At 42.1% G+C, this 17,167-nt stretch overlaps 1 protein-coding gene across 1 annotated transcript; it reads left to right on the forward strand.

Annotated features, from left to right (window-relative positions):
- The first annotated feature begins 4,840 nt into the window (after nt 1-4,840).
- Nucleotides 4,841-16,074, forward strand: dnmt3ba (DNA (cytosine-5-)-methyltransferase 3 beta, duplicate a). Its single transcript, XM_084016370.1, has 26 exons — nt 4,841-4,951; nt 6,848-6,982; nt 7,148-7,293; nt 7,446-7,617; nt 7,732-9,455; nt 9,547-9,673; nt 9,864-9,923; nt 10,051-10,094; nt 10,308-10,457; nt 10,844-10,906; nt 11,057-11,206; nt 11,289-11,396; nt 11,607-11,736; nt 11,979-12,092; nt 12,209-12,250; nt 12,341-12,420; nt 12,550-12,662; nt 13,165-13,348; nt 13,758-13,842; nt 13,995-14,140; nt 14,217-14,307; nt 14,471-14,619; nt 14,716-14,801; nt 14,920-14,989; nt 15,194-15,312; nt 15,409-16,074. The coding sequence occupies exons 2-26, from the start codon at nt 6,859-6,861 to the stop codon at nt 15,548-15,550; spliced, it is 4,419 nt and encodes a 1,472-aa protein (XP_083872496.1). The 5' UTR covers nt 4,841-4,951; nt 6,848-6,858; the 3' UTR covers nt 15,551-16,074.
- Nucleotides 16,075-17,167: the final 1,093 nt, after the last annotated feature.

A 17,167-nucleotide genomic window follows, 5' to 3' on the forward strand; every position in this document is an offset into this window, starting at 1 on the left:
CCATGACATATATGCGGCATCACTGCTTACCAGGGGCACTTAAATTACATCAAATTAGCTTACAATGTGTATTTATTACAAAAAATAGTTTTGTATTTATTATGGATGGTCCACCAGTGACTGTTGATCCAGCATGTTTTAATTGTGCGACAGCAGTGGCTTACATACCGCTTACAGTATAGTCCTCGACATAGAACTCCCTGAATAGTGAGTAGGGAGTAGTGAATTAATCAAATATATATTTAAAAGGTGGTGATATGTCAGTGTTGTGTTTACAGCTTGTCTCTGCTGCCCCCAGGTGGACCAAAAATGAATCAGTTACTGCAGGTTTAAAAAGATGTCACACATTTATAAGTCAATTTTAGTAAAGACTGCCTGAACACTGCCTCATACACATTGGATTATAACTCCCAAGAAACTACAGAGCCCATGGTTCAAAGGAGTATGCGACCAAGATCAATAGTGTGGCTCGTTGATAACAATGAGTGTCTATGGCAAAGAGGAATAAATGGTATCGGATCAGTTTATTATTTGTTTTGGTCTTGATTTTATATTTTTCAGGACTTTAAACATACATTATTCACAAACTGAAACAATGCTCTAGTTGGGTGAAGAGTTAATTTGTTCTGAAAAGCCTTTAGCAGTTTTTTTTAGAGAGATATTTTTATTGTATATATTTGTATACAGTAGTGAGAACCACAGATATAGAGAAGTATTAAACACAATAGTGATTTTCTTTACATATTGTTTTGGCAAGGACCTTTAGCTCTATTTACTTTCCCTTTTCAGACGTCTCATTCTCAGGCCACTTGCTATTCTTCCTTTATTTCCCACACCACATAACACTTTGCACAAGTGTAGATTTTTCTCATCACGCCTTGATATCACTCGCTTTATAATACTGTGTTGCTATTTCTGTTTCCCAATCGAATTTTCATCATGAGGCAGGTGCAGCAGACGCATCTTACACTCTGGGTGGGCCAGAGCCAATAATTAGCAAATCATAACTTCAGACATTCATGCAAATTCAAATGGAGCATGATAATGAAAGTACTTGATTGTTTTAAGGTTGGGGTGATAAGAACTCTAACCAGAGTTAATCATTTACAGACATGGCTAAAGTGAGTCTGTCTCACTGAGTAATCTAATTGCTGAGCCCCGAGAGTTTACAATCCTAAACTAAGGCCAGAGCAATTACCCATGATGAGATTAATTAATTATTTGTGAAAGAGGAAATACATATTAGGGCAAAATAATCCACTCTTACTATTTATCCTGAACAAGCGCTTTCTTCACACATTAGCCTTCGTTGGTCATTCAAGCTTTTGACCGGTGGAATTTATGGTGGGTATTTTCACCTCCTTTTGTCAGCAAGGCTACAATTGAGAGTTGAGAATTCCTTTGTCTGACCTTTTAACCCGACACATGATGAAACTATAAAGGGAACTGCAAATTATCGATCTCTTTTTAAATGTTTTAGATGTTTTAACTTTTCATGAGAACACACACACACATATTCACACATTCTCCAGCATTACACAACAACCGAACGTCAGCCACGTGAAGAGAAGTGATCATTTTGATTATTCAGCCGCTACCGCCCCCTTGGGAGGATGGGTCGGTGGAGAGGTGGAGGGGGCAAACAAAGCCTATCCTGACCCCTGTGACTCTGCTGTAGGCTATAGAGTGGATCCACACACTCACCGCACATGGTGTCGCAAAAGCCCACAGCTATCTTCATAATGACATCATAAAGAGAAATTCTGTTTTTTACGGTATTAAAGCAATATTTCAAACTGTAAGAGCATTTTCGCATCAAGGGTTCTCCACCTCAGTATCAGTCCATAAATAAATTCGGTGACGAACGTCAGCTCCCCCCGTGGACGCGCAAGCACACAGGGTTCAGCCCCGTGATCCCGTCGTAACCATTGACTTACATTTATTTCTGAGCTTGAACATAAATTCAGACACACACATTAACCCCTGGTCCTCCTCAGTGACTCTCAGCGCCATCCTCTCTACAGCACATATATGAAAGAAAAAGGCTGTAACTCGTTTCACTCATGCAAACCAAGTTCCACAGCTCAACGTGTGACTTGGACTCTGGATAGTTTACAACATACATTTTACTTAGGTTTATCTTATGATAGGTTTGTCTGATTTAAATATTAACATATCACTCCACAAGACCAGAATTGTTACTTTGGCTTGCTAGCAAGCTAGGCAACTAGCTATGTTTCATGCACAAATCTAATGTAGGCCTACTGGGAAGTTGATTCATTGATTTACAGATGTCTCTTTACAAATGTAAGTCTATTAGGAAAGTCTTTTTGGGGCCCCATGGCGTCACGTGATGGACCAGGAAATTGATTTCCCATCATTTGCCGAATTTAAAATTTGCTTCAAAGTCTGGCGCTCTTCCCAGTGGTAGGTGCTACACCCCATAGAACTCTGCCTGTGGTGGTTGCTACGAGCAACAGAAGGTTCAAACCAACTGCTGTCGGCAGAACATGGAGACGTGCAGAATCTTGTCTGACTGTTGATATTCTTTCCCCTGTCAGAAAGGCTACGCTCTGTCCCGCAGACGCATTTTTTTTTTTGCAATGAGTTCAGCTCTTGAACTATTTTTTATATTTTTAATTAGTCAATCAATCTATGTTGACTGTTCTAGACAATCATGCACGCAAACTAAACAAAGATGCTGAAAAGGAATGACATTTAAATGTTGTTACAACTTACCCAATATAGTAAAGGTTTCTGAAAGATGTCATGTTGTTTCATGTGACTTCTGTTTTGTATGCTCTAATAGCAACGTCTTAATTCATATCCTTGTGCATCATTTTGCAATGTCCCACCTACAAGTGATGCACGGGCTGCCCGCAGTCACAACTCAAACTAAACTGACGTCCCATGCTGATCATGGTAACTGACCAACAAGTTTGTGGTAGCGAAGTGCACATCGCTGTGTCTGATTGTTGAACATATTTGTCTTTCGAGCTGTATGCTGGTGGTTTCCATGGAATGAAGATGTCTTCAGACGAGAGCACAGTTGTCATGTACGTCCTCCAGTCCCAGTCACTCAGAATAGCTGCTCCCTGCCAGAGGCTCTCTGGCTGCCAGCCGACCGGGATCCAGTTTCCAGCTATTATCCATCCACGGGGAGTCTCCCCGCCCGCCATCCCCTCCAGTTTCCTGCCCATTCAGCCGATATTCATTCAGGGTGTCATCACGGCGTGCTATTCCTCCAAGAAAACATTCGTATAGGCCTACTGATGGGTGGCGGTTCTCCGTCGGCCCAAACAATTCACATTGCTTGTAAAAATGTCTTGCCTCTGTACCAGTTGCTGGACATTCAATAATGTTTGCTTCCCATTTGGTTGTTATTATCCACATATTTTTAACAACATAAATCCTCCCTCACATCTCACATTAATGACTTTGACGTTTGAAAAAGAAGAAGAAAATCTTCAATGCATCATCTTGCTCAAGCTCGTCATTGAAGTTAGGCATCATAGTTTGTGCAACAGTGCTAACCGCCCCCAAGTCGTAGTATCTACCTGTTTTTATGATGTATTGTAGCTGTTAAATTCATTTTTTTTTAAACTCAATTTATTAGAATTTTAGCATCGACTGCTGAGCACTTAGCATGAACATTGGCAACAGTAACTTTTGTGTCTAGAGGCAAACAACTGTGTGTGATTGTTTAAATGCCAATCCAAATACCAGGCTAAATAATGTAATACCCAGGATACAACTTTGTTATTGTTTCTATCGTTGGAGTCACAGCTTATTTGACTTTAATTATTATTATTATTTATGTATATATTTATAGAGTACCTTTCAAAACAAAGTGTTTGACGATAAAAACAAACAATAATAGTGACATGAGGCCTCGATGTAATTTTTTTCGACTGTAACGTGGTTCAGATGGTGTAATGGCTTCACTCTCCTTTCACAAAATGGCCTATACAGGCGCCATATTGGCCGAGCCCGGTAGCTCTTGTATACTTTATAACGGGGTCAGTTTTTTAATATGGGGCCGCATCAACCTTCACGTTTCAATGTGTGTCGTTAAGTGTGCTGTCCTCGGTCCAACCGTTTCTCCGGCAGGACGCCATTACACCATTACAACGGAGCTCAATGTAGACAACGTCGCAAACGGGCCGGACACAGATCGGCTACGTTGCGACACCGCGACCGGCCGCCATTACTGCGTGTCTGTGAAAACGGCATCTCTTTGGCGTTACGCAACTAACGAAAGCTCCTTATAGTGTGTCCTTTGACCGAGAAAACCCCGTCGCTAATTAACAATTTCAGTAGTTAATCAACGAAGGTAGACTGGTGTTAGTGTAATCACTGTGATATACTCAATTGAGAGGATATTCATTTTCGATGTACGATTCAACATTTCACGGTGAAAGTCTACACCGGAAGTTGCCTAGTAAGCTAGTTATAGTTAGCTAACTAGTTACATTAGCATGTTTACCTACACGAAATCGGTGAAATGTGGATGTTGTGTCTACTATGCTGTACTATCGTATAATTGACTGATTATTAATCAGTCGGAAGTAATTGAGCGGGTGGGGTGATAGCTATTCTAGTGGTTCATTTTCATAAATTAACAGAGTTACTAAACTCATTCAGTTCGCTGGGTTAGCAGCTGGGTTTTTCTAGGGAACTGAAACTCGACTATTTGCATATTTATAGGTTCTTGCGGTTCTATTTGACTCATAGTTCAACAGCATGCGAACATTTTGAGTCGGGTTTAGAGGCTATGTAATGTCAGGGCAGTTAAATAGCTAACGTTACATTAGCCTCCTACATCGGTCGTCCAATGGATCATCCCGGCTAATGCGGACGTCACGACGGCCGGTCTGCCTATTGGACAATGTGCTTCAGAGGGAAGCTAATAGTGAGGAGGAGCGCTTACATCTGTAAGGGAACCGGCGAGGTAAGTTACCCCACGATCTTACTGTTATCCATTTACAAAACACACGTTTTTAATCTATTGAGACGTTCTCCTGCAAAGGATGTGTACGGTTGGATGTGAACAGGGTCACGTTGTCAACAGTTTGTATTGTCCTGGTTTGTTGCAAATCTTCAGAATCTCAACACAAAGACCGGCTCATACAAACGCAGGAGGATAACAGATCGGGTCGTGAGCCGGGGAGGTTTTTTGACTTACTAATAAGTACTGCAGTTGACTTCAATTAATTTGTATTACGCCGTTTGCCGTAACAACGTGCGTACGCGCACACCGTCAGCTGTTATTACATATTATTACGCGGTCGTTTGAATGCTTCACTTGTAGGTACTTGCTCAAAACGTAACGTTAAAACGCCGAGACAACATGAAACAACACGACCCTGGCCATATGTGGAACCAGACTGCAGCATCTGCATCGTGCATGTAGAGTGAACTGCTAAAGACAAAAAAAAAACCTCACTATATAAACGAACATACCCGCCCGCGTGGGGTTTCCCTTCAAGTAAAGTAACACGGTCTGGTGTTAAAGCTCGTGTTTCCTTGTCAGTGAAAGTTGTGCAGCGGGGCACGTTCGCGGCAAAAAAAAAAAGGAACAACGCGAGATTTCATTTACGATTTCTATACATTGGGGAGGAAGGGGTGGAGAGTCGACAGCGTGGCTCGAGTGTGCTGTAGCACTCAGCTACAGCTCAGCTCGGTGTCTTCATGTCGGAGGACACAAATATGAAGATCATTTGACAGAAAGCACCCAGTCTTTGTCCCCCACAATCAGACAAAAGGGGATTAGAAGAACCCACCCACTGATCCAGTCTCACGCACCACCCCCACCCCTGGAAGTCAGCCATGGGGTAGGGGTAAACAGCAGCTTTGGCAATACTGACAGCCATGTTTTTCGAATGAATAGTAATCTAAAAAAAAAAATACCTTTTGAATATTGGGAAGGGTATGCGTCACAGAAAATGAAGCATGCATGTCAGTAGCGTATGAATTATATTACAGTAGAGAAGTTGTCCGACAAATAAAAATAATATTACAAATAGCAACACTAGTGGTAAATACATTATTGAATTAATTTGGCAATTAAGCCAATCCTCGTCTTATAAATGCAATACAAAACTATTGATTAAACACTCAAACAAATCCATGACAGATAAAATAAGATTATGACGGTAAAAGTTAATATTTTTTTAATAGGCACCATATTGTTATTGCTAACTTTTTATTTATTTTTTAACTTAATTCACTTGTTACAGCAGCTCAATAGTCAAAGGAGAAAGGAAAAACAAGACAAACCATGTTGTGAGGGCTAGAAAAAAATATAATTGCACAGGAAGCAGAAAATTGCATGGCATAAGCCGTCAGGTTGTAAGTGTTGACGGTGGTGGCAGACAAGAGCGGTGATTATGTTGTGTTAAACAGTCTGACTGCTGTTTGGCACGAAGGGCCTGCAGTAGTGCTCCTTCTTGCAATGTGGGTGTCACAGTCTATTACTGAAGGAGATGCTTATGGTCCCCACAGTCTTATGCAGGGAGTGAGAGGTAGTGTCCATGCTTATCATGAGTTTGAGTAACATCCTCCTCTCACCCACCTCCTCCATTGAATCAAGAGGGCAGCTGAGGAAGAGCTGGCCCAGTTTGTTGACTCTCTTTCTGTCCCCCTCCATGCTTCCACCTGCCCAAAAGTCCATTTTGGGGAAGATTGCACCACATCCTGAGCCTAGGCTTCCCAACAGACAATGTAAAAAATGTGATGTTATGTCTGGTGTAGATGTACAGTAAATGTAGAATAAATTGTAGGCATGATTAACTATGACGATAAGGTTATTGTTTAGCATCAAATTGATTTAAGTTTTCTTTCTCAGAGAGCTGCAAGATGGCAAGCACAGTGGTTGTGAGTCCGGGCTCCATCAGTGATAAGAGCAGCCGCTCTTATTTTGTAACCTGGATCAACAACCTGCTGAAGACCAACTTCAAAGATGTGCGGGAGATGGCTTCAGGTGATTCATCAGAATGAGCAGATATAACGTAGTACAACAGTCGTGATGTAAATGCAATGTGCTTGTCCCTGAATTAGCATTATTCTTCAATGCAAATGGTCTGCCAAACAGTCAGAGGAACAGTCTTAAATATTGCAGTGTGTGTGTGTGTGTGTGATCCCACAGGTGCATGCCACTGTCAGATCATGGACTGGGTTATTCCCGGCTCTGTTGACATGACCAAGGTGAAGCTCAATGCACAAGGTGAGGATGACTGTAAGCACAACTTCAGTCTCCTCCATGAGGCCTTCAGCAAGAACGGTATCACAAAGGTAAGCATATTTTCTCAAGTAGAGGCGCATTACATCTTTTGAAGAGCTGCTGGTTGGAGCCAGCCTAGCTGTGTGTCGTTTATATGCTGGTTTCCTGATGTTCAATATAATCGTTTTCTCAATTTTGTCACGTCTTCTTTGTCCTGGTTTAGACTATTCCAGTTGAGGATCTCATTAAAGGGGATGTTAAGTTGAACTTTGAGGTCCTGAAGTGGTTCAAAGCTTTCTACTTGGCAAATGTGAAAAGAGAAGGATACGACCCTGTGAAGGCTCGGGACAGCCAGGATATCAGCCCTATTGTGGTACCTCCCAAATTGCATAATGGTAACTTAAGGCTTTTTTCTCCCATTCTGATAATAAAATAAAGAATTGCACTGTGCTTAGTTTGTCAGATTTACAGTAATTGTACAGTAATAATGTTTTCTCTTACTTTGTCAGATGGATCTAAATCGGAATCGGGCACGGAGGAGATCAGCTCTACGCCGACTAAAGCATTCTCTTTCACTGAAAAGTGGAAGGACATGTTTGATTGGGCTGAAAATAGTACTCTGGGAGAGGAATATACTTTCTGCCGCATTTGTGACAGAAACCTGAAGACATTTCAGAAAGGCCATATTGAACTCAGGCGACATGTGGAAACTATCAGACACAAAAAAAGAGCTCGAAATCTCAAGAGCAGTGGCCCGCAAAGCAAATGCTCTGAGCCGCTGCCCTGTAGCGATGCAGCTATTCGGTTTATTCACAAGTACTGCTACACTGGACCTGCTAAAAGTGCACACGGGTCTCAGCATTTTGCACGCTGGAAACTGGGGTCGCAGTACCCCGAAAACATCACATCTGTTTGTCAGCACACCCCTTACTGTGTCTACATTTATGGAGGGTGCACACTGGGAGAGGACGACACCGTCTCTGTGGTCCTTGTTGGGTTTTTTGATGTCAAAAGCTCCAGGCACTGCATCCGATTCCTGGATGCTCTAAAGCCGGGGGAGGATGCCGGAGATCAAACAGCTGCAGCAGTGGTTGAGACCTTGAAGAAATTCGGGTTACATACAGATAATCTTGCCGCTGTTTATGCTGATGGTAATGGTGCGGCCTCAGAGCAGATCTGCTCGCAGCTCAGGAAACTCAACCCAAACCTAATAGCCTTAGGAGGACTGTACGCCGTTGCTGATGCTGCCTGCCATGCTGGGATAAAGGAGCTCTCCAGTCAGGCTCAAGACTTGATGGTAGATATCCATGCTCACTACTCCTCCTGCTCTACCAAGAATGAAAACCTCAAATCTCTTTTTGGGTCCGATATTAGTGCAAACGGTCCATCATTTAATCTCAACACCAGCTGCCTTAAGTTCTGCCAGTTTGTCCAAAAATTCTTGGAAATATGGACAGATCTTATAATGTACTTCAAGTCGTGCGACAAGGACGATGAAAAAGCCAAGTTAATCTGCTCCCAGCTGCAGGATCCCAAAATCAGGGCAACGTTTATGTTCCTGGAGCAGGCCTTAAAGCCTCTGCACAGCTTCCAAAGGATTCTGCAGACGCAGGAGGGAGCCGTCCGAGCCGACATGCTGCTCATCCTAGAAGAGGCCAGTAGCCTGCTGTGCACCTACGCCTCCTACTTCCTTCATCCCGAAGATGTTGTTCGCTTCCTCAAAGAACGTGATGCCAAAATCCTTAAGGACAAGAAACTCTACCTGCAGAGCCCTGCACTGAGTCTGGGTGGAAAAGCCTTGGAAGACTTCCTGACTGAGTCCGAGGCTACAGATGCACTGACACCATTAAAAGAGGAGGCGTTGTCCTTTTATGCCGCACTCACAAGTTGCATTGCAGAGGAGCTGCCCCTAAGCGACGAGGTGCTACGAAGCATAGCTCTGCTGCTGAATCCCCAGAGCAGAGTGAAGCTGACTGGGAAGGAAGTGGGGAAGCTTGGGGCCAAGCTTGAAATCTGCAGCTCCCCAGAGGAGGTCAGCCAGCTGATAAGTGAGTTCCTTGAGTATCAGCAGGCTGAGGAGGGAGAGAAGGACAACTCAGAAGTGGTTTCACTGGAGAAACACTGGGCCGGCGTACTGGAGGGCATCAAGCCTACGTCAATCTTCAGAAAGCTTGTCCTGACCTTGTTGTCTCTCCCCTGTCCTCCACTCGAGGCTCAGCAGGTTTTTGTTCAGGTATGTAAATGGAAGCGCTGTATCGACGTGTTTTGTATGAATTTGTGTTTGTGTTTTTATAACAGATTCTGTGCTATATTTCCTGTCTCAGGCCCTGGACAAAGAAGATGGTGCGCAGTTCTCTGAGAGTGAAGGCTTAACTGAAAGTGAGTGTGACCTCATGTCAGACAGCGCTCTCTCTGATTACAACAGCAAGGACTCCATAACTCACACTCAAGGTAAGAAGAAAAATAATCCATCAGGTAAAGTTAAATCTGCATGTCACTTCATTTTACAATCTGATAAAAAAAAATCACCTTTCATGGAAGGGTGGTAATGATGTGCATGTAAATGAGTTGAGAAATATGTGAGATGTCAGTGCATTGAATCAATCCCACATGCTATTTACACTTGTATCTGATTTTCTAGACATGAATGGCATCAGCACGGCGGTGAAGCAGTGTGAAGTCCGCCTTACAAAGTTAAATCGTAAGTAAAGCAGCGTCCTAGCATGTCTTCTATTTATTCCAGTTTTAACATGTAAGAATGCAGTTATGATATTTGTGATGATCTCAACACTTAAACATACTAAACTGCTTTCTATTTCCTTCCAAAGACGATGACAACAAACCTGGAGAGAATGATGCCTCGTTGAAAGAGGTAACAGATTTTCAGAAAAAAAGCAACTTGGTTAAAATGCTGTTTTTTTCCCCCTTTTTTCCTCTCATACTAACAGACCCTTTGCTTACCTCATTAATATTTCATCTTTGTGGTAAACATAATCACTGGTATGATGAGCTGCAGTTTGCCCCTATATGAAGGCGTGTGTGTTATGGTTATGTGAGTGTGTAATGAGGGTGTGTTGTCTCTCAGATGGCCATTAGGGGAGGTTTTGGCTGGGAGAGCAGCTTGCGCCAGAAGCCACCGGCCCGTACAGTGTTTCAGGCTGGTGCTAGCAACTCGTCCACCGCCGTAGGTGTTGATAAGAACAGCAAAATGGGTCCGGATGCTCAAGATGAGGTGGTAGGTATACTCAAGTGTACTACCAGAATACCACTGGGCAATGACAGGTCTCTCTGCCTGCTTAAATGCTAATAAAACATACAAAATCACACTTAACAAACGGAACCAGCCGCCAGAATCCAATCCTGCCTATATCAGCATCATTCACTTTGGTGCCATCATTATCCTGCTTCCCGATTCTAAGGAGTTTCATTTTGATAATGAAGCTTCATTATTATTAAACCACAGCGGAAACATTTTTTCAACAATTACGTAGGTGATTTGAGGTAAAAGTTAGAGCTACTTACCATCAATTACATGTTCAGTGATGTTTTAGTTATTGAAATGCACAGATTCTCACCTGTTTTTATCCTTGATTTGAATTTTTGACTCTGTTTTAAATTCAGCCAGAAGAGACCTCACCATTCATTAAACGCACTCCAAGAGGAAGACGGAAACACGCCTATGAGGTAAGGTAACGGTTACAAGAAAAATCCCAGTACAATACAGTTGTTCTCAATTCTCAGTTCTGTCCACAAGTCTGAGGAAGAAATATCTTGTTTTAGGTGTAAAATATTTTTCAATAATCAGTGTTCTTGTTGATTTTTTTACGTCTGCAGGATGGGAAAGGTTTTCCGACTGGTGAGCTGCTGTGGGGGAAAGTGAAGGGCTTTTCCTGGTGGCCTGGGATGGTGATGCCTTGGAAGACTAAGTCAGCTCCCCCGGGTATGCGGAGGGTGGAGTGGTTCGGAGACGGGATGTTCTCAGAGGTTAGAAGTACAGAAAAAAAGTGCTTGAGCTGCAGAAACACTTCACGCGTGTTAAATCTGACATTGTTGCTTTCTGTTGCAGATCTATACAGAGAACCTAGTGACATTTAGGTCCTTCACTAAGTGCTTCTGCAAAAATTCCTTCGCCAGCTTGCCCGTCTACAAGCAAGCCATCTACCAGATCATCGAGGTATGAAACCTACGGTGCCTGTCACAACTCGAAACCCTTTTGTACCACATCCTGTTTCTCGAGATTGATTTTCCTGTCTGTTTTTCTGTGCAGTCTGTCTGTATATCTGTCTGCCGTTCCATCCCACTCATCATTCCATCCGTTTACATCTATCCCCAGATGTTTCATGCAATGTGGTGAACGTGTTAACTCAGGAAATGTACTCTTCAGTTGGCAGGTGAGCGATGTGGGAAGTCTTTCGCTGAGGCGCAAGGAAATAAAGAAAAAGAGCTGAAGCTGATGATGGACTGGGCTTCTGGAGGTTTTCTGCCTACAGGACCTGAAGGATTCACACCTCCTGGTATGCATACATTTATAAACATTTACTTATTTATTAATGACTAGACTTACAGAAAGCGTCTGGGAGTAGACTGGTTTAAAAATTAAGCCATAAATAGTCGTCATGTTTTGTCTTGCTCTGTCTTTATTAGCAATTTCACTTCAACTTCTTTTACTAACCGACATGCCAAAGGAAGCTTCTTAAAAACATGTTGTTTTTTCATGGATTTTCATTGAGTCTTGATTCCATCTCTTTTCTTCAAGATGCTGCTGCACATCAAGATTCTTCTGACTCTACAATGTCCGACCAACCTCCAGCAAAAAGGAAATATGTACTTAAAAATAAGGCTATTGCACCCGTCATCACCTATAACAGAGGTACGCAGTATTTGTTTATTCACATTTGATCCACAAACATGAGATGAAGCTGGAGTGTTTATGTTATGACCATCATTGTTTCTCCCCGTTTATGATTTGTTTTCATTCCTTTACAGAATCAATCAAAGTAACGGTTAAAGAAGGCAAACATATTGAAGGTAGGTTTTGTGAGAACGCATCGAAGGAGGATATGATTTAAAATCATCTTTGAGATATAAATTATTAAAGAAATGCTTTTGTTATTTCAGATGTTTGTTTGTCTTGTGGATCAACTGAGATTGAAGTGCCGCACCCGTTGTTTGAAGGTGGTCTCTGTCTGAGATGCAAGGTAATCTAATACCCCAACGATCTATCTCTGTCTAATTTCTGTGGCCATTCCAGCCCGGTTTGTGAATAAAACTATCCCGCATCTTTTAATATCCCGAATGCATCACAATGACCATGTCACTGTCTGCAGGGGAACTTCACGGAGACACTGTTTCGCTACGATGAAGACGGCTACCAGTCGTACTGCACCGTGTGCTGCGCCGGCTTAGAGGTCATCCTGTGTGGCAACGCCAGCTGCTGCAGGTAAACACCGTTCTGGTGTAATATTGATGTTTATTAATGTAACCTTACGTGGGATTTCTTTAATATTTCAAACCACGACACACAAAACAATTCATATTAATTATTATCGAAGAGTTTTTAAACACTTGAGAATCCCAACTGAAGATATTCTTTTTGACTTCCCACCCCAATGCAGTCCCATGTGTGTAGCATCAGGCCCTTTTGCCCTTTTTAGATCACATCCCTGGCAATATTGTGCACCTATTAAACAATAAATGCCAATTCTTTAAAATTATTACAAATTATCCATCACTTTGTATTATTATGTCAATATCCAAGATCTTTTTCTTCCTGGAAAACAAAATGACGTTTGCTTACATCAGCTAGTATCAACCAATAATATCAACCAATAATACCATGACATCCATCAATCAATGCTATCTGACCCATTTCATTTCCGTGTCGGCACATTTGTGATTTTCTCATTCACGTGTATGTTCCCGGGTGTTCTTTGTCTGGCTAGATGTTTCTGTAAGGACTGTCTGGAGATCCTGGTGGGCACGGGAACCTTCGACAAGCTGAAAGATGTTGATCCGTGGAGCTGCTTCATGTGCAAGCCGTCACAGTGCGACGGAAACCTCAAACTCAGACCGGACTGGAGCGTCAAGGTTCAGGACTTCTTTGCCAACAACAGCGCCATGGCGTTTGTACGTACCACACTTCATTCTCTCAGTGCACATTTGGAGGTCTTGCGTTGGCTTGTTTGAGGGAAGAGGACAGACTTACAGGAAAACAATCTAGTTGAGATATTGGGACGTCTCCCCCTCAAAAAAAGGTGTTCGACTTAAAACTATGCAACTTTACATCATTTCGGGCCATTATTATTACTATAGATAATGCACAAACCTCTTATTGGTATAATATGTAGTAATCTCCGGGTGCTGTTTGTTACACAACATTCAAACCTTGAGAGGAGTGAATCAGAAGAATAAAACATTTCTTATGAATGTTTCATGAAGGTTATGTGTACATAACAACCGTCTCTTGCTGAATGCTAGTATGTAACTGATTGGTGCCGTTATACTGAAACCTGTCTCTGTATGTTTTTTCTTTCAGGAGCCTCACAGAGTTTACCCCTCCATCCCTGCCGATCTGCGCAAACCAATCAAGGTGCTCTCGCTTTTTGACGGCATTGCAACAGGTTGGTCCATCGTGTTATGTGACGATCTTGCCTCAAGCAAAAAGACAATTTTTTATAGGAAGACAGTAATGGAGTTCTCAGTGCATAAAATGTGTGTATCCCCCCCCCCCCTTATGATTAACTTGATTTTTATTACTTTTGCATCGTTACAGGCTACCTGGTGCTCAAAGACCTGGGCTTCAAGATTGAGCGCTACGTTGCTTCAGAGATTTGTGAGGATTCAATCGCTGTGGGGATGATCAAGCACGAGGGAACGATTGAATATGTCAACGATGTCCGTACCATCACAAGGAAACACGTGAGTATGAGCTATATAAATAAATAAATAATAAAAAACTTTACTGGAAGTTAAACTCTTTGGCTGTGTGCTGCAGGTGGCTGAATGGGGTCCATTTGATCTTCTAATTGGAGGCAGTCCGTGTAACGACCTTTCCATGGTCAACCCTCTTCGAAAAGGATTATTTGGTAAGCAGATCCAGACTTCTGTTAAAGGCATTTTGGCTGAGCAGTAAACAAGTATATACTGATACAATACTGATGAAAATAAGGTTTTCAGTATCCTCTACACACACAACCTTCTTCTTCTTCAATAATTCCTTCTGTTTATCTCTCCCTGTTTGTCCTGCAGAGGGCACCGGGCGGCTCTTTTTTGAGTTCTACCGCCTTCTGACCTTGTTGAAGCCGAAGGAGGGCGACAACCGTCCGTTCTTCTGGTTGTTTGAGAACGTGGTTTTCATGAGCGCCCACGACAAAACGGATATCTGCCGGTTTCTTGAGGTGATTATCTTGATTACCTGTGAAAGAATCCTCCCAGCCCGATGGCAGGAAATGGACTTCATTAACTTTTATTGTTCATTATCCCCTTTTTTTCAGTGTAATCCGATTCTTATTGACGCGGTGAAAGTGAGTCCTGCTCACAGAGCACGCTATTTTTGGGGAAACCTCCCTGGCATGAACAGGTACATAATAACAGACAATCATATGACATTTATCCATGCATATTCTCTGGAAAACGAAAAAAGTGTATCCCTTAAATATATTTGTTTGGTTTACATGCCTGTCTGCGTTTCTCTTTAGACCTCTCGCTACGTCTCTAGATGACAAAGTGGGCCTCCAGGATTGCTTGGAAGTTGGACGCATGGCAAAGGTAGAGGTAGTCCGTTAGCTGTGTGTATGATGGATGATAACCTAGACTATAGTTATGTTGTTGTTGTTAAAGCAACCATGGAATCCGAGTATCTGCAGGTCTTAAATGTCAATACTGTGTGGTGTTAAAAAGGTCTTAAAATGTCTTAGATTTTGGTGAATCAGCAGAATCACCCTGATTCTGATCTGTCATCTCCTCCTGCAGTTCGACAAAGTTCGCACCATCACGACGAAGTCTAACTCTATCAGGCAGGGGAAGATGGGGCCACTTCCTGTCTCCATGAACGGCAAAGAGGACTACCTGTGGTGCACCGAAATGGAACAGTAAGCCCTTTGCAAAAATATTTTAACACATATTTGATGATTATTTTATTTATTTTTGTTTGTTTGTAACATTTTCAATGTGATTGACTCTTTTAGGATCTTTGGCTTCCCCAAACACTACACGGACGTGAACAACATGGGCCGTGCACAGAGGCAGAGAGTCCTGGGTCGCTCCTGGAGTGTCCCCGTCATCCGCCACCTCTTCGCCCCCCTGAAGGATTATTTTGAATGTGAATAACAACAGCGAACCTAACAGCAGCAGTGGACCCACTGCCTTATCCCTGCCCTGCTTAAATAGGTAGTTCAACCTCTCCTGTCTTTTTTTGTAAGACTTAATTTTAGAATTGAGTGTTTGACGTTTAGTGTTGAGCTCCTTATAATGCTGTGAGTTGTCAGTCACTCATCATACACGTTCACCAGCATGCACAGACACTTTCAGTGTTTCAGTATTTTCCCGGTTTCTTTTGATAAATATTGGTGCTGTGATCAAACAATACTGTTGCTCAGAACATGGGCCTGAATCACAAAGCGAGATATGATGGGGCAATAATAGGGTCACAGTTCACCATGGTAACCTGCCAGCAGCTCTATTACTGACCAATCAGCCCAGTGGACTGGACCTGGACATGAAACCCAGTTTGCAATGAAGCAATAAGTAATTTTTGCTTTGGCAGCTGGAAGAGCTTTACTTAAAAGTATACCATCCATCCATCCATCGTCTACCGCTTATCCTGTATTCAGGGCCGCGGGGGGGCTGGAGCCGATCCCAGCTGTCATTGGGCGAAGGCAGGGTTCACCCTGGACAGGTCGCCAGTCCATCACAGGGCCTTAAAAGTATATCATCTGTCCATAATTCATCATTAGCTACAAGCCTTGCCTTTTGGAGGTTATTCCTAGTATTTCTACAACGTGTGATCATATTCTAAGTATTCATCTGTCCGAACATAGATCACACGTGTTAGACTCGGAGAGCTGCTGAACTTGCTTTGTGGTTCGGGCCTCAGTTCTCTACCTCAACACTGATTTATCGGTTTATTTTTTATTCTGTGTTTAATTTATGAATATGAAATCTTTCTACGTGATCTGTATTTTATATTGTTTTATAACATAATCCTGCCAGGGATTTTAAGTCTTATCTAATCATGTTCATCATAAGCTGTGGTGAATTTGATTGTTTTTACTAGCTTTTTGTTAGTGTTTTTTTTTTTTTTTTATATAGATTTTTATCTGCTTTTAAGCCCTTTTTTTAACTTTTTTATTCAAATTACATTCATCTCACTGTAATGCACCAGGGATTTTGTCGATTTTAGGCTATTTATACCAAAAATGTTTCAATATTACTGTAAGGACAAGAATGCAGACGTCTGATTCAAATGTAGAAGTGAGAACTTACAGGAAAGGATCAGAATGATGATCTTTGCACATTTCCTCCCCTGAAAAAAACGTTTTTACACATGAAACTAAAATCCAAACACATTTTAAAGGATATCATAATTTTTACATACAGTAATGATTCTTTTGGCAACTTTTATTTTTTTTTTAAGCAATGTGAGACCAATAAAAACTGCCCAAGGAAGAGGGAGACTAAAAAAAAACGATAATAAGGACCCTTGACTCATCCAAAATATTTCACCGTCCGGTAGACAAATTGAAGCTTTTTACAATCCCCAACAGGGAAGCTTAGTGACCTTCAGGACCAGGGCTTTTAAATTTGCATATCACCATTTTTTAATTGCGTTGCCACGGCAATGAAGACTTTAATCACTTTGTACTTAAACAAAGCGGCAAGCTTATTAGTTAGTGAGTCGTCCTGCGTGTCAGGACCACCAACTGGTGCTTCCTCCAATGTTTCTCT

Source organism: Eutrigla gurnardus (genome assembly GCF_963514095.1).
Source record: "Eutrigla gurnardus genome assembly, chromosome: 8".
Classification (NCBI taxonomy): Eukaryota; Metazoa; Chordata; class Actinopteri; order Perciformes; family Triglidae; genus Eutrigla; species Eutrigla gurnardus.